Raw genomic sequence first — 22,803 nt, 5'->3', positions numbered from 1 at the left:
TCCTTCAAATGAATTAACTTAATGAATATTTGTACTTATATTAATATACAAAAAAAACCCACAGTCTGGTAATCATTTAATCATTACATATATTTTACAGTAGCTTTACTGTAAAAACGAGCAGTGCTACATAAATAGTAGCTAAAGGTTTTTATTTTAAAGGAGCATTTTTCATTAGTTTGATAAATACATACAAAACAAAAACAAACACAAGGGGAAGAAGTGCATCATCATGTGTATATTGTGCAAAAATCGTGTGGACATCCAAAGAATTGCTGTAAAACAAACAGAATTCATATTTGATATGGCATCCATTTTTAAACATGTTTAAGAATTAAATGTTTAACTCTTTCTTTCTTTCTTTCTTTCTTTCTTTCTTTCTTTCTTTCTTTCTTTCTTTCTTGAAAAGTTGTATATTTTGTAATATTTTGCATGTACGCTACCAGTCAAAATCATGGCAAACCTTCCCTTTCAGTGGTTTTGCTTTCTCTATATTATTTTTTTAACATTGTAAATAAATAATGAAGACATCCAACATGTTTGAAAGAACATGTTGGAATTATGTAGTAAACAAAAAAGTGTTAAACAACCCTAAATATTATTTAGATTTTTGATCGTCCAAAGTAGTTTTAGTTTTGATGACAGCTTGCCAATTCATGACATTTTCTCATCAGACTCACAGGTTAGTCACCTTGAATTGTTTTCAGTTCACATGGATTCTTTGTCAAGAGTTCATTTTTGACATTTCTTTTGCCCTTTTAATGTGCTTTAGACCATCAGTTGTCTTGTGCAGGGGAAAGTACAGAGTCAATAGACCGATTAGTGCTATTACAACTATTTAACAAATTCATATTATAGCAATAAACATGTTAAGTAAAGAAAATAAGACAGTCCATCATTACTTTAAGAAAAGTAGAACGGTCAGTCCGAAAAAAATCTGAATAACTTTAAATATATCTGTGATCTAAAGCCAAATGATATGGTTTGGAATAAGCTGAAAATGAGAGTAAAGAAAAAGCAGCCAGTAAATACTCAACACCTTTGAGATTTTTTTGAGAACACCTTTGGGAACTTTGGGATTTTTGGAAAACCATTCCAGGTGACTACCTCATGAAGCTGACTGAGAGAATATCAAGTGTGCAAAGCAAAAGGTGGCTACTTTGAAGAATCGAAAATATAAAACATATTCTTTGACCGAACATGTTTTTGTTGTCTATATAATTCAATATTTGTTTTGTTATAATTGCAGTATCTTCGGTATTAATGTACATTATTCAAATTAATGGAGAAAAAAAATGAATAAGTGGTGTCCAAACTTCGAATGGTAGTGTAATATATCATATTTTACTCTCTCCCAGATTACATTTTCTATGATAAAATGCGTAAATATTTATTTGTTTGTTTATTTACCCCCACCCCAACTCACTACCGCCGTCTAGCGTCGTTTCATTGTAACTTCTCTTCTTGTTGATGTGCGCTGTCCCTCTCTCCGCTGATCTTTGGCAATGAGAGCAGCTGTGTAAAGCAGTGGGTGCTGAAACGGGAGTGAGTGTGAGTAATCCTACAGGCTATTCTGCTATTCATGAACCTCTACACTCGAGTAGGGAAGGATCGCGGATCACCTTGCACTCAAGTATTTATGGAGAGTGCTATTGGCATTACAAACATCCATAAGTAAGCCGGAGGTCTGCAATTCTATGCGTGGTCACGCTTTTCTCCGTCTGGCCACACCGTGTACATGCCATAAATGCCTAGGAAAGCCAGGACTCCTCCAACTCCGAATGTGATGCATCTGTACGATAGGAAAATCACTCGACTAAGATGGGTAATAAGCAGACGATATTTACTGATGAACAGCTAGACGCCTACCAGGTAAGAGACTTCTTGGTATATTCAGCCCTTTCCCGTCAGTAATTAAGCTCAGAAACAGACCTCAGCCTACAGGACCGCTGACAACTGCAAAAATCAGGGAAACCATATAGTAAGTCTGCATGTGTTACATTTAATGGACAGTAACAGTTACTGGTTATGAAAAGATACAAAAATTGCAGTACTAGAGAAGGATAAAATCCCATGTTAGTGCTGTTAGGATATTGCCTACAGGCAGATTTCTTATATATAATTTAAAAAACAAACAAAAAGAAAAACAGCTACAGCTCTTCAGTCTATTCCAAATACTATATAACCCCTACTGTGCATAGAGAGATGCATATTAATATTCATTATAATTACAAGTGTTTCCTCTCTCTCTCTTTAATTTATAACTTCAGGTAGCTAGGTTTGGTCTTTGATTACAACCCCTTTGTCTAGAATAAGCCACATTCTTTACACTGGAAGTCAAAAGGCTTGTGAGCAATTTCTGCAGCACTGGATGCTCCTGTATGCTTTGGCCAATGCGTAGCTCTCACTGCCATCATGTTCATTTGGCATTTCCTCTAAAATATCTAACTAAAAAAAACAAAAAAAAAAGAAAGAAAGAAAGAAAAAATGAATTAAAGGCAAGGTTATAGCTTTGATGCTTTGAATGTGAGTAAATAAATGCTGCAAACCACAAACTAGGCTGAACCTAAACATATGAATCTCGTGCTTACAGTGATTGTTTGTGATTACTTAAATTTTTTAACCAGATAAAAGGTAGCCATTTCTGTCTGCTTCAGTCTTACCCATAGCATAATACATACAATTACATGTACCTGCTTTATAAGGGGTTTGTTTATTTATCCTGTTAATCCTAGTCAGTGAATAGCACACTATGGTGGAAATGTAGATATTCCAAAACCACATCCATCCAACACACTATGCAGTATATATAATCATATCATATTGTTTCCAGTGTGAAACAAACTAAATAACCATACAGAGCACTAATGATAACATTTATGATTTTCCTTTTTTCTTTTTAAGAGTGTATAGTAGTTTATTGTTTAATATAGTAGCTAAAGTTTAGGACATTGCAATAATTTTAGTGACCTATCTAGTTTACCATCTTCTTGGATGAACCTGGAAGAAATCCAGTTAATTATTAATACTCAGCTATTCTATGAGGATTGTCTTTCAGCTTGTACAGTAATACTGGTAACCTCTGCAAATTTATCACCTGTGGTTCCTGGAATAATAAAGGTTTAAAGTGGAAAATCAAGAAAAATACCTGCAAAATATTTCAAAGACATCTACGGTTACTGAATGACATTATCTTTTTAAATGTACATGCATACATTTTAACTTTTAAATAAAATGCTGTCTAGAGCCAGAAATTAACATTCACACCCTTTCTGCTCTGTAATTAACACCAGCTAGTCCTTGGACTAGTAGAGCATGACCATTTGGCTGAAAGAAAGATTTCTCTAATCAGTCAAGTCATACCGTTTGTTACTTCGGCTTGACATAAGTCTCTACCATTTCCTTTGGGGGTATTGTACTTTTTCATTCTTGCACAATTGTTTTGAGTTACCAAATATAACTATATTTACAAATTGTAGTACATAGAGCAGACACAAAGTGCAAACCAAAAGCAAGAGCAATAATCATATATATAATATATAATAATATATGATAATAATACCATATATGCATATATGCATATATAATAATATTTAATTTTATATATATATATATATATATATATATATATATATATATATATATATATATATATATATATATATATATATATAACACCTTTATACTTGGTAACTTTATACACTATAAAAGTATTAGATGTATTTATATATGCAGTTTTTTTTATATATCTGTATTGCTAAATACAGATGTTTTCCAACCTGGTGAGGATTCAGCCACTTTTGATTAGTAGATATGCTGCTGGCCAAGAATCCATTTCAATTTTTCAGCATGTAATCATTACTAGATATGAGGACTGTGTTTTGGTAATAATTTACACATGGGACATCTATCCAGTGTGCTAATAATTCTCCCCTTTGTGGCCTTCCCTCACAATGCACATATCCAAGTCCCAATATTTCCAATTAATAAGCAAATAACATTATTTAAAGTCTATTGCTGTTAATCTTTAAAGCACTCTCACAAGCATCTCCAGTGATTCCTGGAATGGGTTTTTTAGTATAAGCCAAGTATGCAGCCAAATACCGGGTAAACATCATAAAGGAGAGATAAATCATTAGCTAATAAAATTCAGTACACACTGTATTGGCTATATACACGCTATGGTATATTGAGCCACAGGATTGGTAGGAGCAATGCCATGTGTTATCTATGGCATACAAACAGATCAACTATACATCCATGATAGAATTTCTAGGTTTCATATGACAGTATGCAGACACAACATTATCAGCTGATAGAAATCTTAAACCCTGTTGTGTTTAGTGACGACATGCTCAGGAGTTGCAAACGCCCCGAGTGATGTGTTGTATGCTTAACTATTTAGTTAACATAAATGACTTATCAGGAAAGGTTTCAGGACATTGTAGCATTGAGAGTGCTTCATTTTATAAGATTTGTTTTCTTTCTGTCTTTGCAGGATTGCACTTTTTTTACACGCAAAGAAATCCTTCGGTAAGCTATTTCAAATGAAAGATAGAGTTTATAGAACATTTTTTTGGATTTTGGGATATTGTAGTTGCCAATCTTTATTTGTATTTGATTATAAATGTATCCTGATTAACATTGTTTTTCAAAAATCATATTGCAGGTATTTTGTTTGTCTTGTGTATTTAAAAACAACAAACCATACCAAACATAATAATGTGGTAAAACAAATAGTTATGTTTATATTGTCTACTACATGTCTGTATATGTAGTTTACAATGAGTGACTGAAGTTCTGCTTTTCTCTGCACAATTTGTGCGATCGGTGATGTTGTATCATTGGTTATTTTCTTTTTACAGTATGTCCTGCTGTGTTTTATTCCTAATTTAGTTTTTTAAGCCCTTCATTAATCTTTCATCACTGTTCACTACGTATTCTTCCACTAGTGAGTGCTTAGTTATTCAGCAGTTATGCTACAATTATGCTACACTCGTACCAGTGTCATTCTCACTATGTTAGCGTCAGTGCTGAGAATCATTTACCACCAGATGTTATCTTGTTAGTAATAATTGCTTTACAGTGTAAGATGGAATAGAGGAGAGTGCATTTACATTTATTCATGTGGTAGATGTTTTTGGTCACTTCCAATTGAGCTGAGTATTAGGAGCTTTATTTTAGTGGTTTAGACATTGGATTTGAACTCAAAATCAGTAGCTCAGAAATATAACTGGTAAATGATCCTTGTCAGTAATTGTGCGATTGTGTGCCCATTTAGATTGAACTACTGGAGTAAACTAATAAAGGCCTGTGTGTACCTTGCTATAAGGGCTATAATTAAAATTTTGATCAAGTCCACTTATTGTGATTCTTCTTGACAGGATTATTGGTATAATCAATAAAACAATATATCATTCAGTGTTGATTGATTCTGATTCAAAAAGCCATCCATTGCTATATGTTGTAGCAAAAAGGCTGCTGTAAAGTAACTGCTCTTACCATTGATTTTTGCCTGAATTCAGACCATATGTGTTTTTATTATCAGAACATCTACAATGTGAATGACTTCAACCTGATACAAAAAAAAGCAAACAGACAAACAGACCCATATTGTCTGCAGCACTCACAAGTCTTCAGGAGCATTTTTTTGTCTTAGACTAGGAATAACTGTGTCCCAGTAAAGTGGAAAAGAGGGTTTACAACCTAGCCAGGCACAATTTATAACCACACTCTGCAAGAGTGTGATTATTTTTTTCTTTTTTCATGTGTCGCTATCAAAATCTCCCCCTCAGAAGACCTGGCAGCAAGCAGCAACCGTGTAATTGGTTGAACGGCTAATACGATATTGCCTCAGTCCTGTAAATACACAAAGTTTTACTTTGCACAGTTCTGTTTTTTCCTCTTTTAGGTTTTGCTGACAGGGCCAAATGCAGGGCTTCAAATATAACTATAGATTTTATACTGAAAACTGATCTAGCTTTAACAGCAAGAATAGAAGCAGTTATTTACTCAAGCCAGAACAGCTTCAATGTGTCTAGATTCATCAAGTCTCCAGGACTGTCAACACATCAGTTCAGTATCTCCTGTGTTCTGTTTTCATTCAGATCAGATAATTGTGAAGGCTATACAAAATAATTTACATGATTTTTAGCTTTATCAGACCATTCATTCAGCCCTGAATGTGGGTACAGTATGTGAATGTGGGTGGAGTAAGCTTGAAAGAAAGCACTTAAATCAGACTAGAAATGTTTCATCGTACAGTAGAATAAAGGTGATCAGTCAGAGTAACTTTGTATGGATTTCCAGTGACGTATCTATATTCAGGCATGTGGACATGAACAATGGTGGCATGTTTTCCTTTGTCAGACATTCTCGGTCTATCATCAGAAGATTGCAAGTTTTAATCGCTGTGTTACAGCCCTCTGTGGCCACAAGCCAAAGAAGCTAAACAAGCCTTGCTTGCTGTCTGGATGCGATGCAATTATTAACAATGACACTACCTAATTGTGGGTGCTTGTGAGCATGAAAAAGAGGGTAGTTAGCAATTTCCTTCAGGTTTGTTTCCCTGTTATGCAGCTTAAGCAGCAGCTTGTAAATTTGCTTACTGCATGTGTTTTAGAAAAAGGTAAAAAAATATATAATAGTGGGTGGGAATTGGTAAAATAACAATGAGAGAAAATGGGGTGAAATCTTTACAGGCAGGCATATCAATTGTAAATTAAAACATAAAATTAATCGATTGTAAATTCAGATGGCAGCTTCAAAATATGGAGGCTTTCTAGGTACTGTTAAATATACTGTCATTTTACTTGGCTTGTGATGTATATTCAACCAACCCATACACTTGCAGTTTCTAGGATTAACATCTGACAATGTCTCTTATTGATTGTGTTCAGTATCACAATCAATAAAAACAATAAAAAGGTTACTTCTTACTTTTTTTTTTTTTTTGCAATCAGTTCCACTTGTTCCTGGCAACTGTGATAATCTTTTTTAGTTATAGAGACACAATTTATTATGAGATAACAGAAATTTGGGTTTGATTGTATGTAGATATTGTTAACTTTGTCTTTGTACCTTTTTACCTCTGCTCCCTTATTGAGCCGACAATATTTTTTGTCAGAGGTATTGACCCGCCTGTGTTTTACAGCCTCCTTAAACAAGATGTTCATTAGCTATAGCCTCTGAGAGTTATAGCCTCTGGTGCTTTAGTCAGTTGTCAACAAATATTATATGACACTATCTGAGACATGCTTTAAAATATTAAGCATGTTTTAATATTAAGTCTCTACATAATTAACTTCACTATGTGGATAACATATTCCAATTCTCCCTCTGTATCCAATTAGATGGTTCGGTAGGAGTGTGTTATTAGAAGCTTCTATAAATATGATACTGAGAGGAGCAGCACTGCTTTCGCTAAAACCCTTCACCCCTTGCATTTGTGTTCTCACCTAGTCAAGGATCACTTTGCAAGCCTCGCACCTGACCTGGAACCCAATCTTCTGATTATAGGTTGACATCCAACCACCCAACTCCCCATCCCCCACGGGACTTACCTATGTTCATTTATTGCAGACACCATATATAGGACTATGTAAAGCAATAGTGTGATGACTGCTTCTGTGCTATTCTCCAAACAACAAGAAGACATTCAACAAATCGCTCCCGTTATATTCTAATGTAATTGACATATGGATCTCAGATTTCAGGATGTGCTGTTAATCGGGGCTGTTGAAAGATCAAGTTACTACTCAAAGAAATTAAAAGCAGATAGTGGGGGATGAGGTAGAGTGTAGGGTTACAGTCAAATAAACCAATTACTGTTAACTGTTGGGCTTTGCCTTGTCTGAGTTACTTTCTCGATATTAACTAAATCTTAAAAGTCATCTTCTGTCATTTCATGAAAGGTAAATGTTGCTGTTGTAATCATTATTCCTCAGTCAGATTTAAGAATTAATTCGTATACAATTCAAAATACAATTCTTATAAACATACAGTTATAGAGACAGACTACATTAAAATAGCACAGAAACTCAAAAATAGCGAGCTATAAACAATCATAATTTACAGTTTTTTGTGTTCTTGCTTGAGTCTTCTTTTATTTTTAGATAGTTCTACATGTGGTTTTACATATCTGTATTCCCGCTTATATTTCAACCTTCTTTTTCACTACATTTGCTGCCTGAATATTAATTTATTTCTATCACTTCTACTTTAAGAACACCAAGCATATCACATCAGATTTTGAGTTGTCAGCATTACATTGCTGTGTGAGCCAGACATTCATAAACACTATTAAACAATGGGATATGATCCAGGTTTCCATACTGCCTTTCACACAAACATTTATTTTAACCGGAAATACACGCACGCACGCACGCACGCACGCACGCACGCACGCACACACACACACATACACAAATCCAGGGTATCCAGGGTAACAGATCAGCAGAGCCCCTGGGCCTTTGCTTATTATTATATGTTGTTTCTGCCTATTTAAAGTTCTGTTCATAATGTGTGGATCATAAAAATCATTCTGAATTATTGAAGGATTACTATCCTAATGGAGAACCTGTAACATATCTTGGATACTGTGCTTACCAAGCATGAGTAAGTCATGATTGGATCAGGGACATCATAGCAACATGTCAGTGGGGACACATCACCGATTATGTTTATTTTACAAAGCCACAACTTAGTGATTTTATGTAATTAGTTCCTTTTAAATAGTTCCTTTTTTCAACCACATCTGACCTTCTAATAAGGTAACCTGATAAAAAAATCCTCTATGTATTTCATAGAGGAATAGATACTGATGACCCATAACACTCCAAATTGAAATTATGCCATGCTCGCTGTCTTTATGGAAACACAGTAGCATTTGCATAATTACAGAACACCTACTTAAGGCTTTTTCCAGTGGCCATGAGCTGCCTTATCCCACTGTAGCTACATTAATTAACTTAATTTGATATCCATTGCAATCATAAAATATGAATTGCAAACTTGCTAATAATTTTCAAAACAGTACATTAAATATTAATTTTTTTAGCTTTAAAAAATGCTTTAATATAACTAAACAAATATCCTGTCTGTTTAAGACAGTATATGCACTATTTTTTATATCTATTACTTAATGCACATTTTAACGAAGGGTGCGAATAACTGGAGTCCATTGTAACATTTCAAACTACGTTTTGGGTGTATTTGACTTATTTCTTGTGCGTAAAAAACATTTCATCTGAGAATTCTTTGGAATTTTAAGTAATTAAAATTGTAAATTAGTACAGGATAATAAATGAGTTAAATTATTTAATGAGGGGAAAAACTGTAAAGTGACACTTGTAGGCCAAAAGACTGTGTTATCAGTTTTTATGCTATATTGCATTAAAAATGTCATGGCAACTGGTTTTTAAGCTTGGGGAATTTCACATAATCAGAAATATATATATATATATATATATATATATATATATATATATATATATATATATATATATGTTAATTTGTTATTTTGACACTAATATATAGAAAAATCATATAAATAACAACACTGTACTTATATTTAATATTTATTGTCAAAACCTGATGGTTGTGCTGATGTTTTTACCATGAAGTGTCCATAAACAAAATGTCAGCCCTTTTTGCTGAAATGTATTATGTCAGTCTATTTAACAAAACAAAAAACTGAGCAAAAAAAAAAAAAAACTTAAAGTATGTACAGACATGCAGACCCACATACATGTACATATACACACATACACTCTCTGCAGCCCTGCATAAAAGATACCCATCAGATATATTAACACAAACATAAACATACATCTTTACACACATTTGTCAGTGATGGCTACATCAGCCAAGGGGATAAAGCTCGTGCCAAAATGAGTATTTCTCTAAGTGAAGAATGGCTGTGCTATTAGAATAAATAATAGGGATGCTGTGTGATATACTAGCTAAATGCTTGCTTGTGAAAGAAAAACCTAGCATTTATTTCCTAAGCATGAGGGATAATGAGATGTTTAAAATATTAGCTTCTAATGGCTACTAAAGCTCCTGCATATTCTTCAGCAGTAAGCCATTACTGGCTTTTATCTCCTGTCGTCAGAGTGCTGCATCACCTGCTGCTTATATAACTCCTTGCACAGAGTCATTCACAAGGATTTTTTCATGGACCAGGCTACCAGTGCACCAGTGTTTGCAGTACTGCTTGCAGTTTTGTCATGCTTTTATATTTAACATATAGCTGCTTTAAGCTCAGTATGTCTTGTATGCAGAATAATAATAGATGGACATTTCTTAGAGCACACCAAATTCTCTTTGTGTACCATTGTGCAGTGGTTGTTTCTGTGGAGCTAATAAGGAACCAAGTAGACATATTGTGGAATTTCAATATCCCTTAGTAAGTTAATGTTCCCTTGGCTTTTACTATTCATTATGGTGGTTCTATCTACCTAGCTCTTACGCAAGAAAAGACAAGCCTCATTTGATTCATTTGGGTGAATCATTCCTCTACAGTGACACTGAGATTAGGTTTGATAACAGGGCCAGTGGAGCACAGGAAACAAAATGGACAATCACCTTCCAACCTAATGGAGTTCTGTACTTTATGACCTTCATAAAACACACACTTCTTCCTGCCCAGCTGATGCACTAACACAGTGGTGACACTATTATGCAGGGTTAGGAAACGATCAGCACCAATCATTATAGGTTGCCATCTTCAGTGACCTAATTTGGGTACAAATGCTGTTTTTAAAGCTACAGTCTCTTCCTCTATTTTTTGTGACTAGGATTTTGATTTATACATACACAATATTATAATTAGGAAAAAATTTCAATTTATAATTAACTGTTATTGTAATTTATAATTGAAGATAAACTTTGTCAACCTTAAACATTATCAATTTTAATTTGGTAATATTTCACAGGCTCAAAAGTCATAGCACAGAATGTTATTTTCTAGATTAGAACAAATTTATTCTACATTTTTTATTTTGTATTTTTTATCAGAACCAGTCAGCTTTTGTATTCAGCACGTTTCTTGTGCCTGATGTTTGGGTGTATGTGTGTGTGCTTGCTTGCTCTCATATCTTTCCGATATTGATTTTTATGAAGCATCTTTGTGCTAATGTATTTTTCCCCATCTCATTAATGTCGGAGCCTCTTTCTCTCTTTCTCTAGTTGCCATGCTCAAACTGAGTCATCAGTCCACAGCACTCTGGAAGTGCGCCAAGTCTCTATGTGTGAGCAAGTGGAAAAATAGCCTTGTGAAATCTGCCTCTTTTGCCAATCACATTAATACATTCCCCCTCTGCCAGTAAAATGTTAGATTAAGTTTGGGTCATTGATAATTGAATTTCTCAAATGTATGAGAATTGCATTTTTCACAGCTTTCCATGAGACATCTGCTTCTAAATCTAAATCATAGTTATACGCTGCATTAGAAGATCAATCATTTGTATAGATGTCCTGTATATAGCTATGGATTGTGCCATTCCTGAGCACATTACTGCTTCACAAAAACAATTATCTGCATATAATGGTTTGAATGATGCTGCAATTGATCAGACTCAGTTGATTAATGTCCAGGCCATGTTCCTGTAAAATATAGAACATGGCCCTGTGTGTTCGTGTTTATATGTTCAGATATTTTATAATACATTATTACAATTACAGGCTTTACATTTAGAAGTGTCATTTAATTAGTAGTTATTTGTTGTTTTCTTTACAGGTTACATGGAAGATACCATGAACTGGCTCCACATTTAGTTCCCATGGATTACACAAATGAACCTGATGTTAAAGTCCCTTTAAGCCTTATAGTCAATATGCCAGAGCTAAAGGTAATGCCACTTTTTATACCTCAATTGATTGTTTACTTAAGTGTTAATACTCCAAACATGTGTTCAGTCATCCAGACTATACTTAAACAGACATGCGATTTAATAGTCTGAAACTGGATCCTAAAAACACTGGTTTTGATTATATAGTAGAGCATGTGAGAGGAAGGACAGCTTCCATAAAAGTCAACACACTATGAGATAATGCATCCATCCATCCATCCATCTTCTCCCGCTTATACGATGCCGGGTCGCGGGGGCAGCAGTCTAAGCAAAGATGCCCAGACTTCCCTCTCCCTAGACACTTCTTCCAGCTCTTCCGGGGGGACACCAAGGCGTTCCCAGGCCAGCCGGGAGACATAGTCTCTCCAGCGTGTCCTAGGTCTTCCCCGGGGTCTCCTCCCGCTGGGACGCGCCCGGAACACCTTCCCAGGAAGGCGTCCAGGAGGCATCCGGAACAGATGCCCGAGCCACCTCAGCTGACCCCTCTCGATGTGGAGGAGCAGCGGATCTACTCTGAGCTCCTCCCGAGTGACTGAGCTTCTCACCCTATCTCTAAGGGATCGCCCAGCCACCCTGCGGAGAAAGCACATTTCGGCCGCCTGTATCCGGGATCTTGTCCTTTCGGTCATGACCCAGAGCTCATGACCATAGGTGAGAGTAGGAACGTAGATTGACCGGTAAATCGAGAGTTTCTCCTTGCGGCTCAGCTCCTTCTTCACCACGACAGACCGGTACATCGACCGCATTACTGCAGAAGCTGCACCGATCCGTCTGTCAATCTCCCGTTCCACCCTTCCCTCACTCGTGAACAAAACCCCAAGATACTTAAACTCCTTCACTTGCGGCAGGAACTCCCCACCAACCTGAAGTGGGCAAGCCACCCTTTTCCGACTGAGGACCATGGCCTCGGATTTGGAGGTGCTGATTCTCATCCCAGCCGCTTCACACTCGGCTGCAAACCGTCCCAGTGCATGCTGAAGGCCCTGGTCTGATGAAGCCAACACGACAACATCACCTGCAAAGAGCAAAGACGAAATCGTGTCGTCACCAAACCGGACACCCTCCGACCCCTGGCTGCGCCTAGAAATTCTGTCCATAAAAATTATGAACAGAACCGGTGACAAAGGGCAGCCCTGCCGGAGTCCAACATGCACCGGGAACAAGTCTGACTTACTGCTGGCAATGCGAACCAAGCTCCTGCTTCGGTCATACAGGGACCGGACAGCCCTTAGTAAAGGGCCCCCGATCCCATACTCCCGGAGCACCCTCCACAGGCCGCCGTGAGGGACACAGTTGAATGCCTTTTCCAAATCCACAAAGCACATGTGGACTGGTTGGGCAAACTCCCATGAACCCTCCAGCACCCTGTAGAGGGTATAGAGCTGGTCCAGTGTTCCACGGCCTGGACGAAAACCACATTGTTCCTCCTGAATCCGAGGTTCTACTATCGGCCGTATTCTCCTCTCCAGTACCCTGGCATAGACTTTCCCAGGTAGGCTGAGAAGTGTGATCCCCCTATAGTTGGAACACACCCTCCGGTCCCCCTTCTTAAAAAGAGGGACCACCACCCCGGTCTGCCATTCCAGAGGCACTGTCCCCGACCGCCACGCGATGCTGCAGAGGCGTGTCAGCCAAGACAGCCCCACAACATCCAGAGACTTGAGTTACTCAGGGCGGATCTCATCCACCCCCGGTGCCCTGCCACCGAGGAGTTTCTTTATTACCTCGGTGACTTCAGCTTGGGTGATGGACGAGTCCGCCTCTGAGCCCTCAGCCTCTGCTTCCTCAATGGAAGACATGACGGCGGGATTGAGGAGATCCTCGAAGTATTCCTTCCACCGTCCAACGACATCCCCAGTTGAGGTCAACAGCTCCCCACCTCTACTGTAAACAGCATTGGTGGGGCACTGCTTTCCCCTCCTGAGGCGCCGGACGGTTTGCCAGAATCTCTTCGAGGCCAGCCAATAGTCCTTCTCCATGGCCTCACCGAACTCCTCCCAGTAGGCACACACGACAGTGAGAGACCTATCCCCGACCCGTAGTCGCAGGGAAACGACCCTCTCGTTCACCGGGGTAAACTCCAACACATGGCGGCTGAGCTGGGGGGCTATAAGCAAACCCACACCAGCCCGACGCCTTTCACCATGTGCAGCTCCAGAGTTGTAAAGAGTCCATCCTCTTTCGAGGAGTGTGGTTCCAGAGCCCAGGCCGTGCGTAGAGGTGATCCCGACTATCTCTAGTCGGAACCTCTCAACCTCACGCACAATCTCAGGCTCCTTCCCCGCCAGCGAGGTGACATTCCACGTCCCTAGAGCTAGCTTCCGTGTCCAGGGATCGGGTTGTCGAGGCCTCCGCCTTCGACTGCTGCCCGATCCTCTTAGCACCGGCCCCTTACGGTCCCTCCTGCAGGTGGTGAGCCCACTGGAAGGCGGCCCCACGTCGCTCCTTCGGGCTGAGCCCGGCCGGACCCTGTGGGGGAAGGCCCGGCCACCAGGCGCTCGCATACGTATGAGTGTATTATTTAGCACTTTTGGACTTCTTATGGTTGTCGACATACATATGCTTACTCTTAAACTTGAGTTTAGAAATGAGTTTATTAGCAGGACAGCACATGTAGGACGCTTTGGAGACAAGGTGAGGGAGGCGAGATTGAGATGGTTTGGACATGTGCAGAGTGGGGACATGGGGTATATCGGTAGGAGAATGCTGAGGATGGAGCCACCAGGAAGGAGGAAGGCCAAGGAGGAGGTTTATGGATGTGGTGAGGGAAGACATGCAGGTGGTTGGTTTGAAAGAGGCAGATGTAGAGGACAGGGGGGTATGGAGACGGGTGATCCGTTGTGGTGACCCCTAATGGGAGAAGCCGAAAAGAAGAAGAAGAAGACTCTTGAACTTGAGTATTCAGTGCAAAGCTTCTTTATTTAATTTATTAAAAGTAAGCAATATCAGCTTTTAAATGGTTCAGTTTATGTATGTATAAGAGCCACACTCTTAAAAAGCATTATTTCTTTGTTTTAAGAAAAAGGCTATATTAATGTTTGTTTTAAATTTATATTTAATTAATTCAACAATGGAATAACTGTCTTGTGCTAAAAAAATATTTATTACTATTGCTTCGGACCTGTTCTCTGAGTTTCTAGTGATCCCTCATTATCATGGAGGATAATCCTTACTGGTGATGTAATGGTACTTTACTGTAGATATGCTATGTGGTTAGAAGGATTGTAAACCCCCATCATAGAAGTGGCCCATACTAAAGGAAACTGCAATTGATGTGCCTCTGACAGCACACAGCCTCCAAAAGACTTCTTTGACTTCATAAACGTAAATCTCTATCCACACTCTGTCCCAGGCTGGCTGCTAATTAGCCTTTCATGTTCAAGTGATGTGATTCACCACACATCACTGAGTCAGAGTGCTTTTTTTTATCACTGCTGTTCCCTTGCAGACTGGCCTTTCTTTGATCCACAATTGGCAGCCCCTCATTCAATCTTTACTTGAATATTTCTAGGGGAGCATGCTCATATCATAGAGTTACTGCTTTCACTGGTTTCTCTGAATGACCTCAGACTTTCAGTCATGAAAGTTAATTCCAAAGAAAGATTTCTCCTTATCATAATTGATTTTAATTAATGTGTTGTTTATAATATTGGATTTTCAAATCAATGTCAGTGTTTAACTATTTCTTAGTGTTTTTAAAGCACTGTAATTTGTCAAAATATTTAGCGAGTTATATTAATTGATTGCCACCAGTTTTAACTTAAAAACAACTTCTGAAACCTTGAATGGCCCCTAAATTAGCTCCTGTCTGATGTATCTTTCAAAATTAAAAGGCCCTCTCATGTCATGAATGGGGTTTATTCAATTACAAAAAAAATTAGCTGTGTCCTAATAGCATACGTTAGTGTCCGTAACATCCAGTAAAAATCATTCTGTCATTAATGTACTTTATTGACAGTTACACTGCTAATACCAGAATGCCGTCAAATTCTGATTAGGAAGGTGTTCATTAATTTGCGTATTTGTTTTGGTTATTTTTAATAACATGACCCTAACATTTGATTTGCAAATGATGGGTTTATATTAATAGCTCAATAATAATAATAATAATACAAAAGATCAACTTTCCATTGGCCCACATCCCACTATTCTGTTGGTGATTATTTTCCAACATGGCCAAGTTGTGTTTTTTCCTTTTCATGAGACATGTCTAATTGAGAATGCTGGCTATGCCTACTTATCTTACTTTACAGGACATGACAAATAAATGGCTGGCATTTTTAACTTTGGAACAGCACAGGTTGGTTAGCCATGCACAGTGTGCTGTAACATTGCGCCAGAGCTCAGTCTATAGCCTTGGCCTCTCTTTGTTGTGCTCATAACACTGTTGAGTCAGCTGATTGTAGAGGCATAAAAAAATCCTAGAAGCCATTGGGAAGTTCACTTGGTAAGAAATATATAGGCAGTAGCGTGGAGAGTCAGCCTTTCTACTTTTTGCATGTGTCTCGCTCAGCAGAATTGGCTCTTATGTCTACACTTACGCAGTGCAAATAATACATACCGTGACTGTAACATTTCTCTCTCAAGGTTTAGCCTTGATTATCCTGCACTGACTAATATCTTATGTCAGTGCTCTTACATCAAGCCTCTCCTTTATCCTTTCAGCATGTGATTTAATACATCATGTAATCCATATGTGTTCTGCAGGAAAATCCATTTCGTGACAGGATTGTGGAGTCCTTCTCTGAGGACGGCTTGGGAAACCTCAGCTTCAATGACTTTGTCGACATGTTCTCAGTTCTGAGTGAAATGGCCCCTCGAGAGCTAAAGGCCATTTATGCTTTTAAAATATATGGTAATAGAGCCTCCTTTCATTAGCGCACATAAATTTCATAATGTCTCCTTACAACAGTTTAAGTGCTTCTGGGTTGTGGCTTTAGTGGGCCTAATAATCTGTAATGTATTTCACATTCTTCATAATGATACAGTAACGTTATAAAGGTTCAAGCAAATGCAACGATTAACTTCATTTTCTTTATGGTTTATCATGTGCAGATTTCAATGTGGATAATTACATCTGCAAGGAAGACCTTGAGAAGACTCTGAACAAGCTGACAAAAGAGGAGCTGACTCCTGAGGAGGTGAACTTAGTGTGTGAGAAGGCGATTGAGGAGGCTGACCTGGATGGAGACAGCAAGCTCTCCTTTGCTGACTTTGAAAACATGATTTCCAGGGCTCCTGATTTTTTAAGGTACATAATTATATGCATGAGTGGAAAAGCCTTTTCAGTAGAAAGCTAATGAAATGAAGCTTTGAACTGACCCTTCATTACTGTTTGACTTCTATTATTGTGGTTCCCTGTGCAAGAAATTTGTTTGTAAATCATTCATAACAGCATTTTGCTTTGGGATGCTAATGAAAATGCAGTTAATCTTTTAATTTTACATCTGTGTATAAAAAAAGACTTACTTTTGCAAACCTCCATTGATAAGCTTCAAGATTATGTAAAGATTACATTGACAATTTTACTGTATATGTATACAGATTTGTGGAATTTTTTTATATTAATGGCCTGAAAGTAAGCAATCTAAACAAGTTCATTAATCAACACAAATATGACTAGCCTTTAAATTTTTTTTTTAACGTTATTTCATCTTTTTGCCAACTTTTTTTGGGGTGACACTAAATGCAAATCAGTTGTTTTGTGTGGGCGCTTTGAAATATATAAACCTGGATTTAGTAGATATTCGTGTTTAGTAAGTCAAAAAATTATAAACTATATTTACACACATAAAAAGTTCAATATTGCTAAATGAGGTCTATTGTTTATCCACCATAAATCTGTTTGACATCAATTCCAGAAAATTGAGAAAATTATCAAAAGATCAAGCAATTGGAGAATATATTTTAGTTTTACATGTTTATTCTACATGTAGATTATGTTCTCACAGCTAAGCAAATTAAACATGTCTGTCATGATATATGATTATAGCTTGGAGGTGCATTTAAATACAAAAATGTTTAAAATGCTACAATGGTTCATACGATTCAAGTCAACTGAAAGGTTTAGGGTTATGGTTAAGGTTGAGCCTTTGTAAGCTTATGGATTTTTTCTCTTGAGTTATGTGTATTAAAAGTCAAACCACATCAAATCTGTGCTGTGGACTTTGCATATTTCTTGTTTCCTGTTAATTTAAATGTCAATAAACTACATGTGTATAACATCCGTAAATGATATCACAGCACAGACTCATTCTTGCTTGCTTTTTAATCCTATGTTACCATTGCAGCAAGCTCAGTCTGCTTACGCACTCTGAACTGTAAGCCCCTTTACTGTAATTCAGCTTTGATGTGTTCCAATGCTTTTTATGAGGCAGCCATTCCTCTGGTGGACATTTACAAGCTCCACAGCTGTGCCCCACTGCCTGTGAGGGAATGGGAGTGACAGAAGTCTAGTATTGCTTTGTTTATTATTCTGCGGCTTAGAATGATGTGAAGTACATATTTCTGCTTTTCATACAATGACAATTTAGAATATTTCAGTCCAAGCATGTTTAATTAAATATCATATTGCTGCAATTTGGAACAGACAGAAAGTGGCATTAATTTGCTGGAAACATTAAATGGATCAATCATGTCTTATATATTACTACATGAAAATGCTTTCACAAACACTGATACAGAGTTGGTTGGCCTAGACTTCTAATACTGAAAATTAGGAACAAAGCATTTTTGATAGGATAATATCCTTATTTTGCATTGTTATAATGTTGTTATAATGAACTTGGCTTTGCTTATTTATTTGATATATATTTTATGTGATTTACATGTAAATCACACAAGTGTAAGGACAAAAATATACTGACTTGAGTAAAAGTTTACTTAATAATAATAATAATAATAATAATAATAATAATAATAATAATAATAATAATAATAATAATTCACTTGAGTTAAAAGAAAAGTGTTGATCAAGGAAATTACTCATGTAAAGTGAAATCGGTATTAATACACAATTCAACATGTAATAGCTTTGCAATTAACTTTTTTCATATGTTTGCAATAGATGGAATTAATTCAGAAAAATGATCTACTCTGATCTTAGTTAACTAGCTAAATTAGATGTTCTAGGCATAATTCATGTGTTTCTATATAACTCTTTTTTTGCAATAAGTAATATGTGCATTTACTGACTTTTGCTGAAGCCTTTTGTTTATTGATTCGTTTTACCATTTCCCGTTTCTTTTTTTATCTTGTTTGTTCATGTTTCTGACTCTTATTTTGCCCATGTATTGTTGTTTGCCAATCACTTGACCTTCACTTGTTATACATTTCTGATTCTGTCTGCCAATTTGGATAGCTTGCCCTACTATTTAATACATTTTCTTAACTAGCACTTGCATATGCTCCCGCTATCGTGCATACTCAAATTTCATGACAGCAGGTTGGATTATGAGTTGTGAAATGCATAGGTCTCCAGGTTTTAGGTTGCAAATTTGCAAATGGTTATCATGCTTTTTCCATTGGAGGTCTTGCTTGATTAGGCAATAAAATGATTTTAAATTTGATCATACAGTCTTTTAATTAGCTTAATTTGTAACAAATCAAAAAGAAATATAGTGAAGTTTTTGTAAGAAAAAAAACTGAAGAAGTGCTATGATTTAATTAAATTTATCGGGTGCTAGATTAATTATATGCTCTGGCTTCAAAATTGTACTAAAGCTCATTGTTTCAAGTGCACCACTTTATGTTTCACACAGGGCCAAATTTCTTGTTTAACTTTTTTTTTTTTTTTTTTTCAATTTGAATATAATAGGCCATTCTGAGTGCAAATGTAATCAAAACGCCATCTGTTCCTCTGCCCGGTTATTTTCAATTTAACTTTCTATCCCATCATACCTGTCTTGTAGTCAGACATATGGATAATTGGAATTTTCTGAGTCAGCACTAATGGTGGTGGATTGTATGGCACTGAAATTCATTCCAGGTTTTCATGTGGTTATCACTCTTTCAAACCTCAATGCTATCATATGTTTGGAATTAAATGTCAGATTACAGCTTTCAGATTAATATTGCATCAACCACATTTCATGAAAAAAATCTGAATAGTAGTAATTAATTTTGTTTAATGCCTTAATCTCCCCCTTTCTTTTTTTCTCTCATGCAGCACCTTCCATATACGAATCTGAGAGGGCTTCTACTTCTTCGACCAAGATACTTCACCTCTGATCACAACTTGAATCCTTCTTAAATCCTTCTTGAAAAAAACATGGACACCTATATAGACCATAGCAGTGCCTGTCCTCTACAGCTCTGAAGAGTTTTCTCTTGGTCCTATCTGAACAGCGCTTATTTATTGGGGAAGCTGAATTTTGGATTTCTTTGGATCTATAATATAGTTTTTGTTTTTTTCTTCTGAGGAAGCACACTTTGGAATGAGGAATATTGAGAAAATGCATGACCATTTTTCCTGCTGGAAAGATTCTGCAGTTCTCAGAGTGAAAGTAAAAAATGCCTGGAGTTTGAACAACTGTGTGGGCATTTGTCATATAACCATGTGGTGTTTGTGGGAAGACTCCACTGTTATATGGACATATGGTGTTATGCTTGTTTCTTTGTCGTACAATGTCCATAGCACCACTAAATATATCAGACACTCTCCTCCTGTCTTCTCCTCTCATTTTAAATTAAGAATGCTGTGGTGGAGTGATTGACAAAACAAAGATGAGAGGAAAAATATTCTGTAGAGATTAACAGGAGAGAGAGAATGAGGGCTAAAAGCACAGCACTGGCATCACAGTCAAAAGACAGTCTTATCTTTTATACAGCTATGCAATCTTTCTCCATAAAATGCATGAATTGCATTCATTTTGCCCTCTGCTATAAAATTGCTTTTGCTGTATCTGATTCTCTTTGTTGTCTTATTGCTTATAGGACTGGAGCATGACGACAATCATATCAAACTGTTCTCCAGTTGTACCAAGGGCTCTGTCATCTTTTCTTACATTCAGCCATTTGGAAACCATACATTTTTACTGTGCTTTTATGTTCTCATTCTTGTTTGAACCTGATGTGTGTTAGCACCACCTTTCAATCTCTTAATGTCCACCCTTTTTCAATGTTATAGAGGGCATTTGACTTAACTTTGAATAAAACGTTTTCTGCTGTTTGTTGATTGAGTGCATCTGTTTCACACTGCTGATTTCTTTTACACCTTGTGCCAGAAGATGATAATATAATACATTCAGCAGGTATTTAGTACATATTTATATATAGTAATAATCTATTTATCTATTACTATACACAGCACCCTCCACAATTATTGGCACCCCTGTTTGAGATGTGTTCTGCCTAATAAATTCTAATAAATTAGTTTTTTCATTGCAGAGGCATAATCTCACACTGAGAATTGTAGAAAAATCTAACCTTTAACTGAAGTAAATAATAAAAAAAAACATGACTAAAAAATATACGTTTTTGTTTATAAAAATCACCTGTTCCACAATTATTGGCACCCCTAACAATTCCAATAAAATAAATGTAATTGATGCATTTTTGTAATTTTTCACTGTAATTTTTAAAGTTGATAATGTATGTATGTATGTTTTAAAGTATGACATGACAGATGCCTTTTTCTCTTATCCATTCTTCAACATGGAAAAGACAAGCGAACACACCATTCGAGTAAAACAGATGTGTATTGACCTTCAGGTCAAGTCAGGCAATGGCTACAAGAAAAGAGCCACTCACCTAAACTTGCCCATATCTACAGTCAGAGGAATTATTAAGAAGTTCAAAACAACTAAAACAGTAACAAACAAGGCTGGACGAGGACCCAAGTTTATCTTGCCAACAAGCACAGTGAGGAGGATGGTAAGAGAAGTAAAAACACTTTATATTGCTACTGACTGTTGCATGCCTTTCTTCATCTAAAACCCAGTATGCCTGAAAGCCCCATCTCCTGCAGCTGACACCAGTCGGCGTTCTCAGCATAGAACAGTTATTATTCCTTTGCACCTCCTGTTGTATAACCTTTAATGACTTTTTAAGTTGAATGAGATCGTTAGGAGCAGTGCTGCCTCAGCACCCAGCAGCATTATTATACCCACACACTGGAGTGCGGTAAATCTGAGCACAGAGATGCACACGTAACTGTCCTTGGCTATATAAACCAGTCTGATGATTTATAGCCACTTGCTTCTCCCTGCTTGAAAGAACAGAGCTGAACGTGATTCAAAAGAAAAAATTTTTATTTTACTTGGTTTGGTAATAATGATATAATAATTAATTTTTATTTGTGGGGGAAAAAAAAAACATGACGAAGGGGTGTGTTTAAACATGCAGTGAGTGTGCGTGTACTCCAGGTGGTGCTATTGCTGGAATTTTCTTCTAGTTTGATGAAACATTTCATACATTTCTGTTATGGATCTGCATGGTTCTACTTGCTACCAAAATGGATTCATTCATTTATTCGTCCTTTTATTTATTCACTTTTCCATAATCACTTTATTTTGGTCACGGTTACAGTGGATTTAGAGCTTGTACCGGGCACAAAGAGAATGAGGCATGAATACACCATTATGCCCTTATGCCATCTCTGGGAGTTTTTCCTTGCCACAGTCACCTCATGGGTTCTTGTGGGTGCTTAATAAGAAGCGTTTCTGAGGTTTAATATTTAAGGGTTTTGCCAACAAAGATAAAACAAATATCCTTAAGTGTGCTGAAAGGAACCAGAACAACTAAATAAAATGTCAATCGCAACAATTATGTTGTTTGAGAATGTTAAGGAAAAAGAAAACAACATTGTTCTCATGGACTCAATAGTACCACATAGAAACATTGCAGAGTCAGAGTGCAGCAATGTACATATATTAGAGGAAAGCAACCCGTATTAATATGCAATTAATTCCTGCTGCATTTACCTCCAGCTCCCTTTATGGGGCCTGTGTTA

The 22,803-nt window shown here is 37.0% G+C and overlaps 1 protein-coding gene across 1 annotated transcript; it reads left to right on the top strand.

Annotated features, from left to right (window-relative positions):
• The first annotated feature begins 1,440 nt into the window (after positions 1-1,440).
• Positions 1,441-21,029, top strand: cib2 (calcium and integrin binding family member 2). Its single transcript, XM_083545910.1, has 6 exons — positions 1,441-1,872; positions 4,499-4,533; positions 11,741-11,852; positions 16,560-16,707; positions 16,908-17,103; positions 20,020-21,029. The coding sequence occupies exons 1-6, from the start codon at positions 1,822-1,824 to the stop codon at positions 20,039-20,041; spliced, it is 564 nt and encodes a 187-aa protein (XP_083402036.1). The 5' UTR covers positions 1,441-1,821; the 3' UTR covers positions 20,042-21,029.
• The last annotated feature ends 1,774 nt before the right edge of the window (positions 21,030-22,803 follow it).

This window comes from Silurus aristotelis, assembly GCF_946808225.1.
Source record: "Silurus aristotelis genome assembly, chromosome: 7".
NCBI classification, from domain to species: Eukaryota; Metazoa; Chordata; class Actinopteri; order Siluriformes; family Siluridae; genus Silurus; species Silurus aristotelis.
Note: the sequence above shows the minus strand (reverse complement) of the source record. Positions and strands in the feature narration are given on the sequence as shown.

Bases quoted from the DNA above. Each gene is read 5' to 3' on its own strand.
- cib2 (XM_083545910.1), top strand. From the start codon at position 1,822: ATGGGTAATAAGCAGACGATATTTACTGATGAACAGCTAGACGCCTAC. The intron at 4,534-11,740 runs GTAAGCTATTTC...TTTTCTTTACAG, and splicing joins ACACGCAAAGAAATCCTTCG to GTTACATGGAAGATACCATG. The intron at 11,853-16,559 runs GTAATGCCACTT...TGTGTTCTGCAG, and splicing joins TCAATATGCCAGAGCTAAAG to GAAAATCCATTTCGTGACAG.